An 11,331-nucleotide genomic window follows, 5' to 3' on the forward strand; every position below is an offset into this window, starting at 1 on the left:
TTTATCTTGCCTGTTGGAGAGTTCATTGACTTAAGATGTTCCTTTGTTTCAGCAACAATATCCTCCGTTTTGGCCCGAAGGTCGGCACCCTAAGAAATATGGACCAGTGTTCACAATAGATCACGTATCTCATAACCACTACACCAATATCAAGACTTGGATATTTCGAATTAACAAAAAGGTAATCCGTGTAATATTATTGTATGATATTGGGGAAATTTTGTACACAAATTTCAATACTTTTCCTTTGTTTTCTTCTTTATATATTATATAAATACTTACATGCATTCTATTTACTAAACGTTAACTTTTATATTTATAATTCTTCTGGACTGATTTTGATGATTTTTCCAGTGTATTTGAGATTGGTTTAGATTCTCAATACAGTCGACATATAATTCTCCTACGTATGTCAGTGATCTCTCCCTAACATCTGGACCGATTTTTCAAATTTAACACGTGTGTACAGGATAAAGTCTGTCGGGTCCGCTAGTCATAACTAGATCCGAAAAATTATTATAACATATAATGACAATAGGCACCAAATATTTTTACATCTTAGTGAAAGTTTTTTAGCATTTCTCTTTTATCTGAGGTTAAAAGTAAGTTTGGTTTATTGTATTGTACAAAAACATCATTTAGTTATTTTATTATATGAATATTACTCTGTTATGTAAGGTGACACGGAGTCCTTATTTTTTTACAAGTCCGTGTTAATAGATATGAATTTAACAGACATCTCATGTTACCAGATTGTATCGCTAACGGAACTGATGGCTGGTGTAAAAGCTCCACCGAAAACAGTCCAGTTGTTTCAACTGACGTGCTGGCCAATGGGACACAAAGTACCTTCGTCGACCAACTCCCTGGTTGAGCTCATGAATATGGTCGAGAGATGGAGGCAGCGTACTGATTATGGACCAGTCTGCGTAGTGTCTCCGTAAGTATTTTTAAGTTTAAACAGTAGCAGAATTCTTTGTACAGAATTGTTGCTTTTTCTACCACCAAAATGCTTTGTTTTTTTTTAATATAAGTTTTGTTTTATGAAAATAAGGGATGAGACGAGCAGGACGTTCAGCTGATGGTTAAACATACGCCATGCCCATTACAATGCAGTGCCGCTCAGGATTGTTGAAAATCTAAAAATTCTGAGCGGCACTGCAATTAAGATGATAAGTGGGTAAACAGGCAAGAGCCTAATATGGTGAAAGAAAGAATGGACATTCGCAACACCAGGGGTCAAGACATACGTTGCTTGCTGGCTTGGATAATTTATACGTAGAGAATTTAGATAGTGTCTCTTGCTGGCTCTCTAGACAACTGATAAAAACAGGCCAGGAATATCAGTTTAGTGTGTGTGACAAGCTACGACTATACTATACTATTTTTTTTCGACAATTTCACAGCTGTCATTGTCTATCTAGACGTATAATGATCTAAGATTACCAGCCTTTAAGTTGGGAATGCTCTTGAAGATCCCTGAGTCGTATCGATTCGGAAAAACTGCAGCTGGTGATTGATTTTAAGGCTTATAACATAATAATATTAGGTTATTTCTGAACGAGGATGCAGCACCTTACAAACTAATTTGTTTTGTTTATTACAGCTATTGTAAAAATTGTATAACAGCTATTTCAAAAGAATGGTCGTTGAGTTACTTGTATTTTCTTGTTTCGAGCTCTGCTTTTTCCAAACATTTTTTTGGAAGGTGATGAGCGCAACAATTGTAGTGCCGCTCAGAATGTTTGGGTTTTTCATGAATCCTGAGCGGCACTACATTGTTATGGACATGACGTATCAATTACCAATTATCAGCTGAACGTCCTGCTCGTCTCGTCCCTTACTTTCATAAAAAAAAAATTGAATGAAATTCCTAGTTATTATTAAATTACTATTTCGTTTTACCTTTACTTACCTTCTTTACAGTGATGGCCGCAGTCGTGCTGGTGTATATTGTGCAGCAAACGCTTGCATAGAACAAGTCATACAACATGGTGAAGTTGATGTTTTCCAAGCTGTGAAAACGGTTCGCCGACACCGACCACAACTTGTCGAGAACATGGTAAGAACTTTGTACTCGCAACAATGATTTCTTTAGTTGAGTTGTTATATTGAAGGCTCTAATGAAACTATACCGGATCGAGCACTGGTTTGAACGGCATAGACAAGAACTCATTCTGTTTATTGGGAATTATTTTGAAGTCGTTATTTAGGGGGTTTTTGTAGCGAAACTAAAATTTGAGAGCAAATTTAAGTTAGCCAAAATAGAAAGATATGCCTATTAGCAATTACCTTCTATATGTATTTGCAGTAATTATAATAATTTTGAATTTTAAATTTGCTTTCTTGTATTAAAAGTTGTTTAATAGTTATGTATGCAACTGTTGTGTAATAAGTGGTATTAAAACACGAATGTAGGTTTATCATATGATAATAGTATCACATGAGTGTTTCAATACCTAATTATCAACAGTTGCATGAAAGACTTTAACCACATCCATTATTATTAAATCCTCAATAAAAAATTCTGAAACAGTTAGCTTACTGCTAACATTCCTAGTTAGTAACCATTACATCATCCAAACGAGTGTTGTAATGAAATTCAGTACAACATTACAACACTCGTTTGAATGATGTAATGGTTACTAGGACTGGCTTTTTTAATGTTAGCAGTAACAGACATTTAAAAGCATTAAACTTAAATGACGTATTATCATAAATTGTTGAAATAAATGCCACTAAGCGTCAGATGTATTTTTTAGTAATTAAATGGATATTATGTTTTTTGTTAAACAGACTGAATACAAGTACTGCTACGATCTGGTGCTGCATTACGTACTACATTACTTAAATAAGGACATGAATGAAAAGAAGTGAGAGTGCGAGCTTAAAGACGAACTCTGGTTCATAGAGTTCGGGCGAGGGCCAGCGTTGCCCACAACACCTGAGGAGACCAGCCCGACCTCGCTGACTCGGCAAGCCAGGAACCAGCAGAGACCCGCAAGACCGCGACGCGGATTATCTCTCGATCGTCTGTTGCCCAGCACCGCGCGTCCTCCGCTACCTCACGCTTTCACCATGGAAGCACCGCGGCGGCCCCGCCGTGACCGACCACCTCTACGTCGGTCAATCCGTCTTGAAGATGATGACGCCGCAGCTGATGAACGTCGCCGAGTGTTCGGACACGGACCGCGTGCTGCCTCGTTTGATGAAGGTGATGTCAGTGATGAGCACGAGGAATGCGAATGTCAACGGATGTCGCTTGAGCGTTCCGGCCCATCCGCTGATACACCTGATGACAACGATTTGGAACCGGAGTTCGTCGCCTCTCCTCCTTATGATGCACCTCAACAAGAAACAAAAATTCGCGGTGCTTCTGCGGATCGCATTCTAGAACATCGGGAACGTACACTTACTCCTCGTGGGCCTCCTAGAGCCCATTCGCAAGGTGTATTTGAACGTCGATTACCGAAAATTTATAAATTGGGTCTTATTGATAAATCTAAACGTGCTAGTTCTAGTGCACTTTATGAAAGAGTTGACCGATCGCCTACTGAAGCGTTTTACAATGCGACTGGTTCTACTCGACTAAGCTCACATGAGCTATTTGAAAAGTTTTGCTCCGAAGACTTTACATCGCTGTATGGCCGTGAAGAATATAGGCCACGGCGTCCACCACATTCAAAATCAACTGGAAGTAGTGGTTCTGATGTGAGACACGAAAGAACTTGCTGTCGACGAGTTCCTTGCACTTCACAACCTGCTCTGAGTAGACGTCATATTTATGCGCCCCGTTCTGATCGCTCAACAGATTCTGATGATACTTCTCCAGGAAGGACAAACATACGTTCACCATTACAAGAGCAACATTCAGAAGATTATTCTAGATCTGCACCTTTGCTCAGTCCAGATAAATTTGAAGCTAGATTTACTTTCGATATATCTGAACATAGTGAAGTAACATCTAATCGTGACGAAACACCATCCGATGCGACGGAAACAAGAAACCTTACACTCTACGAAGAGCCGTATTCCGATCGGACGAGTATTTGCGAATTGTACGATGCAGCTTTCACATCACATCGCCCTTCGTTCAAAAGGAACGGGTCTCGACGACAAACTGGTCAATTTGATCTAACCAATTTAGATTTTCGTCCTATTGACGATGAAAGCCCCCGTACCAGTCGGCGCACATCGCATCGTAGCATAGATGATACGTTGCGTCAGGCGTCTGAATCCAGAAGTTGGGCATCGGATTCTGTATTTGCTACTCCAGAACGCAGAGTCATAACGACGACCACTACGTCACCCTCGTCTACAGATACCAGAAAGTATTTGACAGCACAATGTGATTTAGATCGCGCTGATTCCGCTGCAGCCGATTCAACACAGGCAGAGACTACTCTTGCTGAAGAATTACCGAGTGTGGTTGAGAGGTCAGAATATACTTTAGCGCTTAAATTGGGACGCATTGATTTGGATGAAACATCTGTGAGATCAGCAACACCGCCTGCATCTGCGCTGGAACGTATATCGAGTAGGCCATCAATGTTAAAATTGGAGCCTATTGAGCCTGAAAGGCGTTGTGGTGAGAGCGAAGAGGCACAAAGTGCAGATTCAACGGATCCAAACGTTGAAATTAAGCGTCGACGACGGGGAGCTAGTGAACCACGTCGTTCAACTCGATGTTTTCCACTCTGATGCTGCGCGGCGGCGTTGGCCTAAGGACAGCGCCGCAGCCGCCACTGCACTAACCACACAGTGCCTTCTCGCTATCGCATGTGTGCGTCTGCGATTCTAAGGGTTGGTTTCTGAAGAGTAAGTCAAGCTAGGCTATGTTTGCCCAATTGAAAACATTTATTTTAAACATTTCCTAGCTTTACCAACTCTCAAAGGCCCTTCGTAATCTTATTGAGATAATTTACGGTCACTGGGTCCAGTGTAGTTATAGCATAGCGGACTCACAACCGCTAAACAGAACTCCTTAGTGAAACGATCCTCTTTTGCCTGTCACCAAACGGTAACTGCCAAAGTTTATATAATTAATATAATATAATATTTCTCTTAGAGTAAGGTCGTTCGTAGGCTGAGCCTAAAACGTAAACGTGCGTAGAGCATAGATTCTAAATATATTAGATAGTGTCCTGAGGCTAGCAGCAAAATATTCCTCGGCGTTAGTCCATGTCTGACACAGGGTCCTCATTTAGCTAAATACATTAAATCGTGTTAGGTACTCACTCTGATCAAAGGGATGCCACAAATGGAATGTGTGTGTGCATAGAAATACAGGTAGGTAATGAGTAGTTTCGTGTTCGGGTAATTTAAATATCATTTACAAAGCTGGGTATAAAATTTATACTATTGTTTCGCTAGAGAATACTGCTTTTGCGTATAATTCCATTGATGATGATTAAATTAATTTAGTAAAGAAATATTTTATACTAATCGGTTCGATGTAATAAATTACGTATTTGGAATGCCTGGTTTCTAAGTAATATTTTATTTTAAATTCGAATATTGTTTTATTATATGTATTTTGAACTTTTAGCCAAGTGCGCTGGACTGCATAGGAATTTTCTCTTGGCCTCGTTTGAGAGCAAATAAAGATGCTTTTTTTAATAAATCGTTAAGCGCTTTTGTTATGGTTTCAAGAACCAATGCTTAATGTTTATTATAATAATCTTATGTTATTGTAGTAGATTTTCCAAGAAATATTTATTTACCCTCATTAATGTTATTTGATGTTTTTAATAGAAGAATTTCTAGAAGTGTTTATGTCGTATTGTTCGTAATGTTATGAGTATCTTCGCAAGACTTGAATGTTACTAGATAATCGTGCCAAATGAATTTATTCTATTTAATATAATATGTGTTATAACACTTTTCTATTTTATTGTTATGTTGAACTCTTTAAACGTTTATTATTTATCTGCAAGATATAAAATCTAGATTCGATTTCAATAGACGCTTATCTAGAAAGTACATAATTTTGTACTTAGTTGTATTTTTTCGTATATATTTCGATTTAATAGAATTACGGCGAAATTGCTAAAACATGTTAACAATTTTATTTAAATTTTAATGAAGCTAATTAATTAAGGCTCACTTTTTAATTTCTTCTTTTATAATTGTCTTTCGATAGCCTAATAGTTAGCAAATATGTGTAGTTAGGAATAGATATGAAATATTTTTTAAGTTTAGAACGAGATGTGTGTGATAAGAAATGAAAATCATTTATGTAGCTATAAATAAATCAATTAGTGTTGCCACGCCTTTTATCTAGTCAAGATCGCCGGAGTATGTTGGATGAAGGCAGCGCAAGCAGATCGTCATGGAGATCTTTGACGTTTGAGTTTGGATTTGTTTGGCGAAGCCAGTTAGTGCGTGTTTTTATCATCAAATCAATTAAGTTCTAGAACTGCAGATGATCAAACGATAATCCGCCATTAATTTTATTTTTCCATTGTGTTTCTGTGATTAATAAAATTGATAATATACGGATTGCATTGCAATTTTTCTGCTACACATAGCAGTTAATGTTAAACAAAAACAGAAATGCATTATTCCACAATTAAATCGAGTCAGTCGTCCGTATTTAGTAATTACAAAGTTTTAATAAAGCGGTTGCTGACTGGGTGTATTTATCGTTTGTTTCCGCACTTTGTAAAGTACATTGCAGTAATTAATGTGATTCGTTAGTTTCGCCAGCCCTTCCGGTGACGTAATCACTCGCCATATCTAGCCATAAACAAATTCGATTATATGAGCTTTGCGTAGTGACGTTATTGCATTTTGTGTCCTCTAACGAATTTATCTCGGAGAGTGTTCCGAAATGTTATTTAATCTGAGCTCTTTTCACTATCATGAAATTCCTTGCATGATATTTTCAGGTCCATACGACATTAGTATCTTCAAAAACGGTTCATTAACTTGTACGCTCTTGTCCTCTTATTCCATTAAAAATTAGTTGCTTACATGAGATTAATATTTGTCAAAGTGGTATCATTACACATCAACACAAAACAGTATGTATTCTTTTGTGTACCTTTGATCCAAGTTAAACCTTTTCAGTATTTTATATGCTGTTTAGTTATTTAGAAGGATCTTAGAAGGTTATATTTGCAACAATATTTCTATACGCACGCTCATGACAATTTTCTCCTTCTTTTTTAACCCGAGATCAATAATATTGTTTTAAAAGATCAATATCATCATTGTCTTTTTGGGTTTCATATCCGAGAACAATAAGTAGTCTGACATAGAATATTTCCTTTCCATTTTATTTCCAAAGTTACGTTAGGTTAACTTTTGAGGAACAGTAGTTGAGAACAGACCCTTGCTTTTTGGGTTCCTTATCGCACGTATTTTTGTCTCACCCGCGCTTCTTCTTTTTAGGCCTCTCCACTACTGGAGGTTGGCCCTCAGCTTGCGCCAAGCAAAATAGTATTTCTACGCTAGCCATCTTCGTCCATTCACGGATGTTACGCAACCAGGTCTATTACCTTCTTTCCGCGTGTCGCGGTCGTTTGCCGTCTACTTTTGTCCATCATTGTAAGTTGGAGCAGTTGGCATCTCTGGTGTCTCAAGACGTGGCCCAATTATTAAACCGCCGCAATTCGCCCGCGCTCACGTGACAGAAATGATAATTAAGAATTCCTAAATATTAGAATCGACTCATCTAATGTTAGGTACCTCTTCATCATTCGCGCTATCTTTCGTCTTTTATGTTAATGCTATTACTTCTTTGCTTAGTGGGTTTCGTTCAATGCCCGCAGCCGTAGGTAATTTTTCAATTATAACTTTAAATTAGTTTATACAAAGTTCCATGTACTTCATAAGTCTAACGGCGTTCGCTAATTATATTTTGTTTTGAATGCCATTAGTATCGTATAAGTTTTTGTTTAGTAAATGATTGCTAAGTGGACCATTGTTTGATATATATTATAAATAATAATTATCTCACTTTCACCTCTTCCTCGTTCCATATATATTTATTAAATAAAAGATAATATTAAAAATTATATTAGTAAATATTAAGTAGTAAATATTGAGATATGTGTAACAATTCAATATATTATGGTAAAAATATAAATAAATAGTAGTTATATTACAAACGATTGGATTTGTTCTTTTTCGTAACCAGTAAGAAATAATAAGATAAGAATGTAGTGGTTTTTGTATTTTTTGAGTTTTAAAACTTCCTTATTTTATATTTGGATTATTTTTTCTATGAATTTCAAGATACAATACCTAACTTTATTAAACACAAAGCCATACCTACCAAACCGTATTTGTATAACTACTTGGGAAAAAAACTTAGCTTCTTATACAAAATAGTTATTGTAAAACTGAACGAAATTGCCTGCATTGTGAAGATCTGTTACTGTCTGATCTGTTGATATAAGGTGCGTTATATTAGCCTACCCAAATCGACAGTGCCCCAGGCCACTAGATTTTTAAGATACACCAAAACCGAGTGTGCCGTACGGCACCCTATTCCTTCACAAAGTTCTCACCCTTATTTTGTTTATGAGAAGGTTTATTTTGCATGGTCTTTTATCCTGTTTCAATAGCTTTCTGATACATTCACTCAAATCATCCTAATTATAAACAATCTATTGCTACAGCGACAAAATCGCGCCGATCAGCAGTGAGAGGCTCCTTTGCAGAGGGAGCCGGCTAGATTATGGGTACCACAACGGCGCTTATTTCTGCCGTGAAGTAGAAATGTGTAAACATTACTGTTTTTCGGTCTAAAGGGCGCCGTAGCTAGTAAAATTACTGGGCAAATGATACTTAACATCTTATGTCTCAAGGTGACGAGCGCAATTGTAGTGCCGCTCAGAAATTTTAGGTTCTTCGAGAATCCTGAGCGGCACTGCCTGGCGGGCTTTGTAGGCCGAAAATGTAGCTCACAGGCGCGGGGTATCTCGGAAGGAGACTCGAACCTCGAACCACTTGCTCGCTAGGCTGGATGGAGCGAAGATGTCTATACGCTATTACATTCTTAGTCTATGGCGCCACACATACAAAGTGTATATATACCATTCGCTCGATAGCACAGGTAAAACAATTTGAATAAGCTCACTTAATAGGTATTATCGCGAACGTGACTCGGCTAAATACGTCTGCAATGGGTTTATCGAAAAATCCTCATTTAATTAAAAAAGAAAGAAAGAAAGTATATTGATTTGGTTCAAAAAGATATTTACAAACACAAAAAAAAAAAATCATCATAAAGTTTGAACCAAGAGGTCGTCTGCCCAGCTTTATGCAATGAAACTAGCTACAACGCTGGTATTCTACAGCCTATCTGTTGGTTGCTATGCAAGTAAATAAAATAAATCACATCTGAAAAACAAAAATAAAATTGTAAAGATAGTGAATTAGTATTATTTGTATATTATTATGATATTTCCATCTGGTTACGAAAAAACGATGAAATTAGATTATTAGTATAGAAATATATTGTAGTTAATACGCGAACTAGTCACATTTGTATAAAAATATTGTATACCTTATACAAAATATATTAATGTATTTGATTATTGAGTGTATTATGATGTGTCATATTGTTTATTATCAATATAATATTATAGTTTGTATCATTATATAGATATATTGTGATTTCAATTTTTCAACTTCCACAAATAATGTGTAACTTTATTGGAATATTGTTGTCATGAATGTTATTTAAATGTAATTTTAAAAATTTATACCTGGATTAACGGAGCATATTATATTTATTTGTTGTATAATGGCAGTTTTACTGTTGCTTCCTGCTTGCTTAAGGGTCTCCCTCTCTATTTGTACCCACATGACTGAGGATCGTGGTCATCAACAAGTGGTCCACACTTGGAGTGAACGGCTACTGTCCATCGCGGCCCTGACGACGGAGCTAAACCTCGGGGACCTGGAGTCTTCTATTTGGTTGGTCCATCTGATAGGAGATCGGGCTCGCTTGCCATTTGTGTTCCCAACTACGATCAATTTCTCCGGGCTCTCATTACTCCTTCGCATTATGTGGCCAAAATACAAGATAATTCGTTAGTGGCATATCGTGGACAGACAGCTTTTTATTTTGATCTGTGAGAGGATCGACTTCGACACATTTGTTCGCTTGGCCATCCAAGGTAAGGTGAAGTTATCAAGGACAAGTATAGGTAGGGTGGATATATCAAGCGATGTTCATTTCGTGATCACTTGGAAAAGAAAGTCAAACTGGCCTCTAAAAAGCTTGGTCGACTCAGTAAGGCCATACAATACTTCACTACAAGCTATTACCTGCAATCATGTAAGGCGGAAATTCAGCCTCACATAGAGTACTGTTCTCACCTCTCAGCGAGTGCTCAGTACCTTCAGCTACAGCTCAGTACCTACCAGACTTCATTCTTTGGCGTTATGTGGAGATTTTTTCAAATGAAAATATGGGACGAGACGAGCAGGACGTTCAGTGGGTGGTAATTGATACGCTTTGCCCATTACAATGTAGTGCTGCTCAGGGCATGTTTGATGTTCTGAGGGTTCTCTTTGCATCTCCTACCGCATTCATAACACAGAGTGCCCAGAGGAGTTGTTCGGGTTATACCTGCAGCCGAATTTCACTACCAAACACGACGTCAAAATATTAAATACGGGTGGTACTTAACTTTCATCAGCATCATGTTTATGTCTGACTTTCTACAACCAGGCTAACTACAAGATATTGTTTACCTTGCACAGCCACTTTGTGGAATGAATTACCGGCTACAGATTTCCCGAATCGAAACGACTTAGTTACTTTCTCTTCTCTGACTCTCTCTTTCTTCAAGACTAGAGCATACTCCTATAAGGTTATAGGAGTCTATCTATATATATCTAAAAGTCGGCAACGCATCTCCTGGTGTTGCGGTGTCCATGGGTTGCCTTACCATTTAATAAAATGAGCCTTAATGATTTTTGTTAAGTGACCAAGATGAGAAAAAAAAAATTAAATCCATTCCCTTTATCATTAGTTATAATAAATATTAGGGTCAATTCATTATATTAAATTTTATATATTTTTAAAAAGCAGTTACGACAATAGTTTACGTAGCGACTTGAAACATATGATTTCAAAATGCATCAAATGATTCAAGATTTTATTTGATAAGACTTTAAGATAAGAAAGAGTCGACTTAATCTCACAAACTCTCTTCGCACTCGTATAATTCGTACGACGCCAAAAAAGAGGTAAAAGGGTGACCATAAATTACACGGGCCGGAGACAATTAGAGCAGATACCACATGTTCAATTTATTGTCACAATATAAGCAATTTGTTTTATCTTCCGTTGGCTTAGTATCACTGATT

At 37.3% G+C, this 11,331-nt stretch overlaps 1 protein-coding gene across 2 annotated transcripts in view; it reads left to right on the forward strand.

The window, feature by feature from the left end:
* LOC126972005 (receptor-type tyrosine-protein phosphatase kappa) overlaps positions 1 to 9,758 on the forward strand; it is a 231,125-nt gene extending 221,367 nt beyond the window's left edge. For both annotated transcript variants that reach the window (XM_050818531.1, XM_050818532.1), the window contains 4 exons: positions 53 to 181; positions 753 to 940; positions 1,927 to 2,062; positions 2,797 to 9,758. In XM_050818531.1, the coding sequence (XP_050674488.1) occupies positions 53 to 181; positions 753 to 940; positions 1,927 to 2,062; positions 2,797 to 2,877 (534 nt within the window). In that variant the 3' untranslated portion in view covers positions 2,878 to 9,758. The remainder of the gene's footprint in view (positions 1 to 52; positions 182 to 752; positions 941 to 1,926; positions 2,063 to 2,796) is intronic.
* Positions 9,759 to 11,331: the final 1,573 nt, after the last annotated feature.

This window comes from Leptidea sinapis, chromosome 25, assembly GCF_905404315.1.
Source record: "Leptidea sinapis chromosome 25, ilLepSina1.1, whole genome shotgun sequence".
NCBI lineage: Eukaryota > Metazoa > Arthropoda > Insecta > Lepidoptera > Pieridae > Leptidea > Leptidea sinapis.